This window comes from Cimex lectularius, unplaced genomic scaffold (genome assembly GCF_000648675.2).
Source record: "Cimex lectularius strain Harlan isolate CLEC.00 unplaced genomic scaffold, Clec_2.1 scaffold11, whole genome shotgun sequence".
In the NCBI taxonomy this organism is placed as follows: domain Eukaryota; kingdom Metazoa; phylum Arthropoda; class Insecta; order Hemiptera; family Cimicidae; genus Cimex; species Cimex lectularius.
The window spans coordinates 1,897,416-1,910,943 of record NW_019392673.1 but is presented as its reverse complement, the minus strand read 5'-3'; the positions used below and the strand labels follow the sequence as shown (position 1 = coordinate 1,910,943).

Here is a 13,528-nt window from a genome sequence, read left to right as displayed (position 1 = left end):
TTTGTATTGTAGGTTGTAGGACATATACTGTATGCAAATCATAGGAAATCCACTGGAAAAACAAATGTAATTATCACATGAGGATTCATGTCATGAGTTTGAAAACTTTCTGTTAATAAATAAAAATTCCATGATGCAATATATGTTCAACAATCTACAATACGAATAATAAGACTATGAAAATATTTTATAAATTATTAAATAAAATTAAAATTTTATATACAAATTTAAGATGCATTTTTTTAAAATTACTAAAGAACATACACTATTTTATTTGAAAAACTTGTTTAATTATGTGTAACTTTTAGTAGTATGTACAATTACTAAATAAAAACAAACCAAATTTTGTTTTTAATTTGTTCTTTATTTCCTTCTATAAAAAATAATTCGCATCATGAATCTAAGCACAAATAATCTCTATCACTAAATAGTTTCTTTAGTTTTTGTTTATTTTCAATTTTTACTTTTTAATTTGTAACGTATAAATTCAACCAATGTGATCAAAAACAGGAAGGAGTAATTTAAAAGATATTTGATCTAAATATTAGACTTGAAAGACAAGCATAGGTTTGGCAATGCTCACACAAGTCGGTCTAGGTGAACACGGAGCTGAATGACAAACGCGGTACGTCTGAAATGAGAACTGAGCGAGTGACTTATGAAAAGGGTGAAAACACTCCAGTTTTGGCATGCCAACTAGATAACATAACTGTTGTCTATGAGTCACATGCCCAGCGGAGATGGAATTGGGAGAAATTAAGAACTAATGGAAGAGCATTTAGGATAGGGATAAAAGAGGCGGCCACAAGGCCTGCACCTTGACCTGTGTTGATCCATTATGCTCCCCTTTTTTTCTATAAATCACTGGCTAGCTTGAGGTTGCTAATCAACCTCCATAGCTTTGCCAGCGGCTCCTTAGTGTAAGATCTTGCGTGCGGCTTATCATCTTTTGCAAGAACCTGCACATACATAGATCTTCACAAAAAACAAAATGTATTCTGAGGACTCCTCTTCTTCCTGGCAATATTTGTACACTGTTTCTTCTGTCTGTACTCCTATCCGGTACATGTGCTTTCTTAGGTAGCTGTGCCCTGTCAGGAGTCCAACCAGAATCCTGGTTCGGATGCAATTGCTTAACATGGAAAAGAGTAATATCCAAGAATTTTTTTCCAGAGAAGTTTTAGTATATTACAGAGGTAAATTTATAAATAATACAGACTAGATAATTTTCTTAGAAAGTTTTTACATTTTATCTACAAAATTAAGTATAATTTTTAAATAGGAATAAAGGTGAGCTTGAAGATTTTAAAGGGATTTTTCTTTACTGAACTTCATAATAAATTAAACCTCTCTCCCATTTTATGTATTCGGATTTATTTGAATTACAGTTTAGATTTTATTTAGAAAATATTCTCCACTTCAAAAATATTGAAAAATATTATAATTGTTGTTTAGAAAGTCAGAAAGTCGATCGCAAAAGCATTGGACATTGTCGGAAGTGGAAACCGCTTTGTAGTCTCCTTTCCAGTCGTAAGTTCCACCGTGGGTATAGGAATTTTGTAGTCATGCCTCCGAAGCCCAAACCGGCGGAAAAATCAGGTATTTCCAACCTTTCTTTAACGCCCGTAAAACCAAATTTTGCCGTTTTACCTCAAAAATCGGTTTATTTGGCCGGTTTTTATGACGTTCGAGCCGTATTTTCATTGAAAGTCTGTCGTCTAACCTCAATCCGGATGGCCACGCGGTTCTACGCTAGTCAACACAACGTTCCAACTTTTTTTTTTGGTCATCTATTTCCATTTTACCATTATTTAACCACAAATCGAACATTTAAAAATTGTGTTTCTTGCGTTTTTGATCTCTAAAAATATATTTGAGACTTGTTTTTCAGCCTCAAATCGCGTCGAACATACTGCGTGCACTAAGTGGATAGTGCATCGGATTGGTACAAAACTTTTATCTTGCTAATTTAACTTTCTAAATTGCCTTTAAGAATAGTCGACGTAATTATTTCCAACATTTATTAAACAATATTTTTATTTTATTTTTTCCTGTTTGGTTTAAATTCTACTTCATTTCTGTAAACAATGCGCACTAAGATTTGCAAGTTTTTCCTTTTAATCTTTAAGAGGAGCCCCACTGAACGGTCAAATAAATTAATTTTTTGTTTTTAATCTCACAAAAATCTAAATCTATTCCTGGGCGTTTTAACCCCAGAAGCACATATTTCTGACAACCAGGACATTTTTAAACATTTTTGGTATGTATCCGTGCTAGGAATCCTTATGGTTATGTATTATGGTTAATAAGTACCATTATTTGTAATTTTATTGTAACAGCAAACAAATAAAATCACAAAAAAGTAAAATCATTTCCAAAACACAGTAAACATCCAGGATCCCGCTCGTGATAGTAACTTTCTCACCTCAACCACTTTAGATTTAACTCAATAGAGACTTTAGATTTAAAAAAGTATAATTTATTAAAATAATTAAGGTCCACCAAGACTACTAAATATCTATATGGATTAATATAATAATGATATAAGTACTTACTTCTCTACGAATCCTGATTACACGATATTTGAAAATATGTCAAAAAGATGGAAAATTCGATTAGTTGTAGGTTGAGATGAGGAATTGGTGTTCGAGTGGTTCAAAGTCACAATAGTTCAAGTAGTTGAGCGGCAGTGTATTGAGCCGAAGGTCATAGGTTCGAATCCTGCTTGTGATACTAGCTTTTCATCTCAACTAAGACCTTAGATTAAAATTAATGTAATTACAGTACAACGAACTCCAGGTGACCATAAAATTTTGTACGTTATAAGCGGCATTCACTATAAGCAATGTATCAATTCTAGTGAACAGTTCTTTATATCTGAATATTCCAACCAATTGATAAACTTGTATGTTTAAAGCAGAGCAGTTTTATATTATTTAAATTTTATATTAGGTAAATAATTATATAATTGATCCATGTTTATGAGAAAGTACAAAATCCATACTAACATGCTGAAGTAATTTATTTACATAAATGTTTTTAAAACATTAATACATTATTCGGAGATCATGATATGCGGTCTGGTGTGATCTCCGAATAATCATGATTAACGGTTACTATTCACCTCACCACACATTAATACATATATGCACATATGTATGTACAAATGTGAATAGAGTTATTAGACTACACTATCACTGTAGTATGTAATCCGTTAACTTTTTTTAGACTGATTGAGATATTTTGGAGCCCATTTCATTTGTGAGACTGCACGCATAATTTCCTGATTCGGTCCGAGAAATTATTGCCAATTTTTTCTCAAAGAAGAGACTAACATCGTGGTTTTTTATTTTTTATTAGAGATTTTTTATAGACATTTCCAGTTAAAAAAAGGGGAAATAATCTTACCTAGAATATTTAGACAGCTGGGGTTACTTTTGGGTGCTGTCCGCTATAACTGATAGTTCATTATATCACTGTTTTTTCATTATGACATTTCATGAGACGGGAGATTTTGTACGTTATAACCGGTCGTTCCTTATAACTGGTGTCATTATAAACAATTTCTACTGTAATTGAAATAATTATTATGGTCAATTATGACTACTAAATATCTATATAGATAAATATAATAATTAAAGGACTACTTACTTCCCTATCAGCTCCCAGTGGCCACTTCATAAGTTGCCTAGGATTGAATCCTTATTACATGCTATTTGAAAATATGTGTTGACATTGATGTCTGAAAGGATTGAAGTCACGATGGCTCAATTTGTTAGAGCAGTGGCATATTGAGCCAGAGGGTTGTGGGTGCGAATCCTTGTGACACTAATTTTTTCATCTCAACTCAAGATAAACTATAATTAAATACATAAAAGGCAACCCTTCAAAGTGATGTGCTCCCTTTAAATGTATTGAAAACTTGGCAATTATTTAACATTTTTAGAAAAGGATTGCTGAATGACTTACATTTACATGTTTAAGTCCCTTATGTTCTACCATGCTTAATTTACATTGAAAACCACAAAGTATCAAATAAAGTTTGTCACATTTTCCGTACAGGAAATCATGTACCTAAACAAATAAGCTATCTGCTTACAATGCAAAACTTAATATTAAATAATATCATGATTTAAGATAAAGAAAGCCACTATGATTTAAAGAAAGAAAAGATGGATGAGGTCAAAAGAGAAGAAATTTTTTGTTTAGTTTTTTCTTTCTTGCCAATCTTTCGAAAGATATTCTTTCATTATCTGGGCTCAGAAATTATTAATCAAATTGTCATTACTATTACTATTTAATCATTTATAAAAACTACATCAAACAATTTTTTTTAAGTAAAGAAAAAGAAAAATACCCTTAAAGAAACGGAGTAACTATTTTAACTATTACAAACAAACGATACAAAATATAATCAGAATAGAAAACAAAAATAAAATCAATTATATTGGGTTGTCCGGAAAATAATGCAGGATTTTAAGTTTTCATTAAAAAAAATCTATATAAAATATTCTGTTTACGTTTACAGGATTACTCATTTGTATGAATGTCAACACTTATTAATCCTCTTCCAAATGATATTGTTTGTTTACCTCTGTAGCATTCCGCTACTTGGAAATAATTCAGTCATCCTTATAATGTCAAAGCGAGAATTTCGTACGATTTTCTTTTACGAGTTTAAACTCGGCCGAAGCGGAGCCCAAACGGCTAGAAACATTAACCAAGTCTGGGGCGAGGGTTGTGTTAATGAGTGCACTGTGCAAAGGTGGTTTAAAAAATTTCGGGAGGGAGATTTCAGCCTTGAAGATGAAGAAGGTCGTGGAAGGCCTTCCTCTCTTAATGATGATGTTCTGCGATCAGTGGTGGAAGAAAACCCCAAAACAACTGTTCGAGAACTTGCAGAGCAACTCAAAGTCAGTAAAACGACCGTCGCTGACCACCTCAAGGCGATTGGAAAAGTGAAAAAACTCGAAAATTGGGTTCCACACTCATTAAACGATCGCCAAAAAAATCAGCGCTTTGATGTTTGTGCATCACTTCTTTGTCGAAACAAAAATGACCCATTTCTGGCCAGAATTGTTACATGTGACGAAAAGTGGATTCTCTACGATAACACTAGACGTTCTGGACAGTGGCTCGACAAAGGAGAAGCTCCAATACATTTTCCAAAGCCCCCAACTCATCAAAAAAAGGTAATGGTTACGGTATGGTGGGCTTCATTTGGTTTAATACACTACAGCTTCTTAAATCCTGGCGAAACCATCAATGCTGAATCATACTGTAACCAAATTAATACCATGCATCAGAAATTGGCAGTAATGAAGCCCTCTTTGGTCAATCGGAAAGGGCCCATTTTGTTGCATGACAACGCTCGACCACATGTGTCACGTGTAACGTCACAAAAATTATTGGAGCTTGGCTATGAAACTTTGCCTCACCCACCCTACTCTCCGGACCTCTCGCCTACTGACTACCATTTTTTTAGACACCTGGACCACTACTTACAACACATAATATTCAAAAATCAAACGGAACTGGAAAATGCATTTATTGACTTTATCAATTCTAAAAATTCTGAATTCTACTCAGACGGAATTAATAAGTTACCAACACGTTGGGAGAAATGTATTGAGAGTATGGGAAATTATTTTGATTAAAGAACATTGCTTTAAAGTAACTAGTTTCTTTTTTTTTGTTTAATACCAAAATCCTGCATTATTTTCCGGACAACCCAATACTTTTGTATTGTTTGTTTGTAATAGTTAAAATAGTTATTCGTTTCTTTAAGGGTATTTTACTTTTATGCTTAAAAAAAGTTTGATGACGTTTTATAAATTATTCATTACTAATTGTAATGACAATATGATTCATCATTTCTGAGTCTTGATGAAGAAATAATATCTTTCAAAAGCTTTGCAAGAAAGAAAAAACTAACATTCATCAAACTCATTTTCATTCCATAAAAAGAAAATTGAGTTAAATGAGTTTGTTGGTTGCCTAGTTTCTGAAAAGAAACCCAAAAATATAAAAGTTAAGATTGGAAAAGGAGTTCAAAATGAAAAAATAAAACGTTTTTTCTTCTTTTTTGACCTTATCTGGATCCTCTCTTCTTTATTTAATGCAAAACTTGCTATAGAATTGAGAAAATTGATGAATTGAGAAATTAATAATCTATGAGGTTTCTCACTCTCTCTCTCTCTCTCTCTCTCTCTCTCTCTCTCTCTCTCTCTCTCTCTCTCTCTCTCTCTCTCTCTCTCTCTCTCTCTCTCTCTCTCTCTCTCTTTCTCTTTCTCTTTCTCTTTCTCTTTCTCTTTCTTTGTGCTCCTGCCATTTGATGATGCAGTTTTCACCCTTAAATCTTAATAGCTTTTACCTGCTATTTTTATCAACACATTAAATGTTATGAACAAAACACTTGTCTCCTCATTGGTCATCCTTTTTTTTATTCCAGGTAGTTTTAAAATTTTTAATTATTTTGTTTAATCCTTTTTCATTCTTAAACAATGTGGTTTGCAAAAGCAAAACATTTCTGGCAAACAAACAGCCAACTCAGTCGAATTTCAACCCTTCTGAATAGTAAATGAAATAAAAATTATATTTTATGTACGGCCATGTTGCTGGTTGGAACACAGCATTGAATGTGTTTATTGAATTAGGAACTATGTCTTACAAATAATAATTAACTTAATTTAATATTGTTTTAACGATTTTTTCTTAAATAAAACCCATGATGTGTATAACAATGTTTAATTTAAGGTGGGGTTAAATCTCAGTGATGAAGGAAATAACATTTTAGGGAATCTCTATGAATGTTGTGATTAGGAAAAAAATCTGAGAGATTTATCCCGTAACATCCTAATTTTGTATGCCGCTTGAAATTTTAATTTAAGTGATTAATCAAGATGCTACAGCATCAGAGCAAAGTTGTGAAAATATTGAATTTGGGTTGTCAAGGCAAATGAACCTGTAGTTTTATCATATCCGATCATCCTGGTCTGTCTTTTTTTATTGAATTTTTCTTCTTTATCATTTCACCATTTGAAGCATTAAATCCTCCACTGAAGAAGGTAAAATGCTGAACAAAATAAAACCCCAGTGAGAATAGGTAGGCCTGGATGTTCAAAAGACACTGACTAAATTAATTATTTTAGCCCACATGCTTTGTTTAATTAATAAAGAAACAGCCTAAACGACTAGGATGATGATTAATACACAATTAGAGGGAATCTCTATGAAGTGGATGATTAAATAAAATATATCTGAGTGATTTAGTCTGTGCTGTAGTTTCAATATTTAATAAAAATGTATTATTACACAATTGATAACAAAATATTTTGGCAGTTTTGCTACCATTATAAAAAATAAATGGTTTTTCTTTTTTACTTGTTTTGTTAGAACAGTGCTGGTTCGTATTGTATATATTTTTTATTATTTTTTTTATCCCTCCACCTCCCCGCCGTACCTTAGGGAGACCCCATACTGGTGGACCTCAGCCTCTAATCTAGTTTTACTTCTAATTTTGGGTCCTGGGGTACTTTACGCCTTTCTTCGGTCTCACTCTGTGAGGGGAGGAGGCCCAAGGAAGGTAAGGGTAAATTCTTGTATTTCTTGCTGATTATTTGTTCCTATTCTAAAAGGTCTCCCCTTGCTGGTTACTTCTTTGATAATTAAATATTAACATATTGACTACACTATATATAATTTATTAAAGCCTTAATAAATTAGGAATAAACAACCCGAATTTTAAAAATTAAAAAAAACACTATTGACCTACCTTACTTAATAAGTGTACCTATCTTACAATTTATCGCTATAAATAAACAAATAAATAAATAAATAGGTGCCTAGTTTACAAATAGCTTGGCTTATTGCCTTTAGCGTTTCGAAAGCGTGCTTTTCTTTTATTAGGTCATTTAATATTGTATATTTATGGAATAAGGTTTTCTGTGTAAATAGATTATGAGAAGATTTAATTCAACCACCCTAAAAGTTGTGCTTTTTCCCTCAGTAAATCTCAGTGATGAAGATAACATTTAAAGGGAATCTCTATGAATGATGTGATTAGAAAATGAAAACTTCTGAGAGATTTATCCAGTATTTTTTCCAAAATATTTGTTCTATTTTTTATAAAATAAACTCATTTGGGGGATTTATACCCCTTCAGGAACTACAAAATTTTTTTTTATTATTTCTGTAACTATTTTATTTATTTTTTAAATTAATTAATTTATTTTTGAGATGTTCTGTTGAGGTCTCTGCAAGGTCATGAACCTTGATTTTGTTGTTTCTGAACATTTTGGTTTCCCTATGCTCACCATTTTGGTTTGTAAGATATATTTCATCTTCTTGCCATCGTCTGTTACAGGTTAAGTTTAGGTACACAAACTAACCAAAGAAGATGATAAGAAGCCGAAACAGATTTAAGACCAAAACAGCTAGGCAGACCAAAATGTTCAGTAATGACCAAACTTATTACCTTGCAGGCCGTACAGAGAAATTACTAAATCAATTTTTTGCAAAGTGAATAAGCAAACAGTAAGAATTCTGATTGGAGTTGTGATTCCTCAAATGTCACAGGTGAGAAAGGATATAATTAATTCAACTACGAACTGGCATCGTATGTATTTACTACATTACTTAAAGCATATAGACTGTGTTTTCACACTAAGGATTAAATCAGTAATTGTTCAATGATGTCGGTGTCATTTGTCAGTAAGGTCTATATGTAAAAGTTTTGAAGATTTAATTCAAAAAGTGAAGATTCAAATCTCGGTGATGAAAATAATATTAGAGGGAATCTCGATGAACATTGTGATTAAAATTTGTTTAAATTCTGAGAGATTTGACTCGCTTTGGTAACTCATATGTATTGTTAAAAAATGTAAGCCTTTTTTTTTAATTTACTTATTTTTTATGATGGTAGAACCAGGTTCATGTACAAAAAGTGAAATAATAAAAAGTGAATCTGTAATAAAATAGTCTGTAATAAAAAAAATCTATAAAAAGTATGTAGTGATTCTACATACCCCACCATCATTATTTCTGCACTATGAACATTGTGATTATAAAAATTCATACTTCATTTTTCATTAATTAACTAATTATTTAATTGTATTCTTGAATGTATATTTTTAAACAAATGTAACTCTTATTTATTTTGGTTTATTTATATATCATTTAGTATTCAGTTGGGGGGGGGGGCTTTATTCTCAAGAAAAGTAAATTAATTAAATTTCTCGAATGAAAATAATATTTAATGGAATCTCTGAGCAGTGTCAGTAAAAACTAAAGAAATTCTGAGCCATTGGACCATTTTGTCATTGTAAAGTTTTGATTTTGTATTAATACGGAGCTTCCAAAACCACGGTCTGCAAACCCCTTGTGGGTGTGTGGCGAATTTCAAGAAAAATTAATAATTACAAAAATAAACGTAGAATGAATAAATAAAATTAAAAACCATGACAATGAGTACTGAAAACGAAAGTTTTTTATTTTTATTTTGCAGCAGTAGTCTTATGATTTCACAGACATCCTTTAGCTATGAAACAAATGCTAGCCTCTTTTAAGACAGTTTTTGATGAGTCTGTTCAAATTATTGATTATATGAAGTTGTGGCCATTGAAGTCAAATCTTTTCACAATATTATGTGAATACAGGAAGCCTTCATCATTCCCTGATTCTGTATGCAGATATGAGGTGGCTGTCTCTCGAATACAGGAATTACGTTTCTGAAGTATATCTCTATTGGCAAATTGGCCAATGTTTTCAATGATGAGAAATTACAATTTATACTGTCGTATTTATCGTATATTTTCATTAAAATGAATGAGATTAATCTTTCCTTACATGGGAGGAAGTGTAACACAACTTTCAAGGCTAATGACAAAGTTCTCAACTTCAAAAGAAAAATTCAGTTTTGGGTTGAATCTCTTTCTCTCTCTCTTCCCTTGCTCCAATTATAAGCAGATCTTCAGAAAATCAAAGAATGAAATCTCACTGATGAAAATAGCATTTAAGTGAATCTGGGTGAGCATTATGATTATAAAAATTGGAATAAATAATCAGAGATTGCTGACTATTCATTTTTCTTTGATTAACTAATTTAATTGTATTCTTGAATGTATATTTTTTAAACAAATGTAACCAATATTTATTTTAGTGTATTTACTATAATTTCAATTTCTTGTGATGGTTCAGTTTTGGGGACGTTGATTCTCGATAAAACTAAACGAATTAAATCTCTGTGATGAAAACTTATTAGAGGGAATCTCTATGAGCCTTGTGATTATAAAAATTAAGAAATTCTGAGAGATTTAACCAACTTTAGTCTTCATTTGATGTTTACCTGATTATTCCAATTGATTGTTAAAGTATATTTATTTAAAAAAATTATCATTATTTATTTAATCTAATTTTCTTCCAAATTTTTGAAAATGGTGGTCTGTTATTACCTGTCTCATATTTCAATTTTTTTCCTTTCTTTCTTTTTTTAATATTTTGGTTAGAAACAAAGTTAGGCGAACTCTAGTTAATTAAAGTATTTAGTTATCCTACTAGTTATTAGTTTAGTTATTCTAGTTGAATTGATTCTCTATGATGAAAACATATTAGAGGGAATCTCTATGACCCTTGTGATTATAAAAATTAAGAAATTCTGAGAGATTTAACCAAGTTTAATCTTCATTTGATGATTACTTGATTATTCCAATTGATTGTTAAAGTATATATATTTAAAAATTATTTAATCTAGATTTTATTTAATCTAATTTTCATCCAAATTTTTGAGAATGGGGTCTTTGTTACCTGTCTCATATTTCACATTCTCAATTTTTTTTTGTTTTAACATTTCGGTTAGAAACAAAGTTAGGCAAACTCTAGTTAATTAAAGTATTTAGTTATACTACTAGTTATTAGTTTAGTTATTCTAGTTGAATTGAATCTCTATGATGAAAACATATTAGAGGGAATCTCTATGAGCCTTGTGATTATAAAAATTAAGAAATTCTGAGAGATTTAGCCAACTGTAGTTTTCATTTGATGATTATTTAATTATTCCAATCTATGGTTGTAGTATACAAATTAAAAATTTTGATCATTATTTATTTAATTTAATTTTCTTCTCAAATATTTGAAAATTGTGGTTTTGTCTCATATCTCACATTCTCATTTTCCTTTTTACATTTCAATTACAATCAATGTTTTTGTACTAAGTTACGCTCACGATATTGACACATAAGCATCAATGTTTTTGCATGAGGAAGACTGGTGTAAGTTAACACCTTCGAAATGCTAGGCATAGACAAAAAAATTTTGTGCAGTGTTATGGTTCAATGAAAATTAAATTCACTCAAACTTCAATACTAATCCTATACTGTCAAAAATATTGGGCAATTTGTAATATTGTGCAATATAATTGATCGTCTTAGTGTCCCACCATACAAAATTCAAGTTTTTAAAAAAAGTTCGTCATTGAAGATGGCATAAACTGAAACGCACCCTAGTGGCATCTAATAAGTTGATAATGAGATAATAAGTGGTCAAGCGCCGATCAGTTGAACAGGTTAAAAACTATTTTTATTCTTGTGAAAACTAAATAAATTAAATCTCAATGATGGTAATAATATTTAAGGGAATCTCTATGAGCATTGTGATTAAAAAACTAAAAAAATTCTGAGAGATTTAGACCGTTTAGTCATTTTTTTGTTTTCAATTTCTATCCTGTATAATAAAATTAGAAAATACAAATTGTAATTCTATTTGATTGCTTATGGAAGCCATAATTGATCAAATAATTGAAATTTCTATTATAATACGGTTAAATATTTCTAGCTATTAGAGCTGATATGACATAACCTAATGGAAATTTATTATAAACAGGGAAGGCTGAGAAGAAGCCTGAAAAAAAAGTAGAGAAGAAGCCAGCGGCATCTGCACCTGCTCCGGCTTCTGCTCCAAGCACTTCGAGTGCCAAGCCCGCAGCTGCTAAGTCTTCAAAGACTCCCGCTCCGGCGCCTAAGGTAGCTACAGCGAAAGTAGCTGCTGCTGCGGCCGCTGCAGCGAGCGCCTCGAAACCCGCCACTGCCAAACCAGCGGCAAAGGCGGGCCAAAAGGCGGGTGGCAGCAAACCAGCAGCCAAGTCTGCCGGCGCGGCCAAACCTGCTGCAACCAAGGCCAAGAAAGCCCCGGCAAAGGCACCTGCCAAGGTATCTATTTTTTAGTTTATAAATCAATTGTTTAAAACTAGATAAGATGCTTTTTTTTCCTAAGTGAACAGTTTTCTGTAGGTTTTGATTAATTCAGAACTTTAAATTTGCAGGGAGCAGCGAAGCCCGGTGCCAAGGCAGCGGCCAAGCCAGGATCGAAGCCTGCGGTTAAAAAGACTCCGGTAAAACCTGCAACTAAAAAAGTTGTAGAAAAGCCAAAACGAGGTGTCGCGCCAAAGTCTCAAAAGGGAGGGAAAGTTGTTAAAAAGACACCAGTTCAGAAGGCCCTTAATGTCAAACTAAAGGTAAATCTCCGTATATTTTTTTTCTATTCATTGATTTTCATTTTATATTTTCTAATCACAGGTCATCAGAGGAAGCCATGGGACGAGGACGAGGAAAATTAGGACGTCTGTCCACTTCAGGAGGCCAAAGACATTTGAGCCGCCGAGGAAGCCTAAATATCCTCGCAAGTCTGTTCCGAGGAGGAACCGTATGGACGCGTACAACATTATCAAATCGCCGTTGACGACTGAGGCTGCCATGAAAAAGATAGAGGACAACAACACACTCGTCTTCCTCGTCCACCTCAGGGCTAATAAGCATCATATTCGCACAGCTGTCAAAAAACTGTACGATATTGATGTAGCAAAGGTCAACACCCTCGTTAGGTAAAAAAGATATTTTATGTATCACTATTCAATCTATTTCATTTATTTATTATTAAACATTAAGCTTTCATTTATACAATATATTTAAAATATTTTTTTATTAATTTTTGTTTTAGGCCTGACGGAAAGAAAAAAGCCTATGTGAGATTAGCAAGAGACTTCGATGCGTTGGACGTTGCAAATAAAATTGGGATCATATAAATATCTCGTTTTTGTATATATTTTTATGTTCTCAATATAACAATATAAAAAAATTTCTTTTTATTAAATGTCAATATTTTTTATCCTATAATTCAAATATTAGTTCTTCGTGTGTATTTCAGTATTGAAAGAAAAGTATATTATAGTGAAAATGACGTAAAAGAAATAAAATTTAAAAATTACCGCCATCTGCATTATTCGTGTATTTATTAGCGAGTTGTTTAGCATATGGACAAATGCGTAATTTAACTCGTAAGCAGTTATTGGAGGGTGGCTTATCAAAAAACTGAACTTGGTAAATGTGTTAAGTTTGGTCCATCAAATGTCCAAACTGGCGGGCGCGTGCGCAGTCGAGATTTGCCGTTCCATCATAGTATAAATGCAATTTCAAACTGTCAGTCGGCCTGTTCAGTCACGTTTTTAATCCAGGTTTGTGACTGGTTGTTGACTGTC

At 32.1% G+C, this 13,528-nt stretch overlaps 1 protein-coding gene across 1 annotated transcript; it reads left to right on the top strand.

Annotated features, from left to right (window-relative positions):
• The first annotated feature begins 1,437 nt into the window (after nucleotides 1-1,437).
• On the top strand, nucleotides 1,438-13,138 carry LOC106668373 (transcriptional regulatory protein AlgP). The gene is made up of 5 exons (XM_014397061.2): nucleotides 1,438-1,599; nucleotides 11,878-12,203; nucleotides 12,317-12,508; nucleotides 12,570-12,874; nucleotides 12,991-13,138. Exons 1-5 carry the CDS (start codon nucleotides 1,566-1,568, stop codon nucleotides 13,073-13,075), a joined length of 942 nt encoding a protein of 313 aa, XP_014252547.1. The 5' UTR covers nucleotides 1,438-1,565; the 3' UTR covers nucleotides 13,076-13,138.
• Nucleotides 13,139-13,528: the final 390 nt, after the last annotated feature.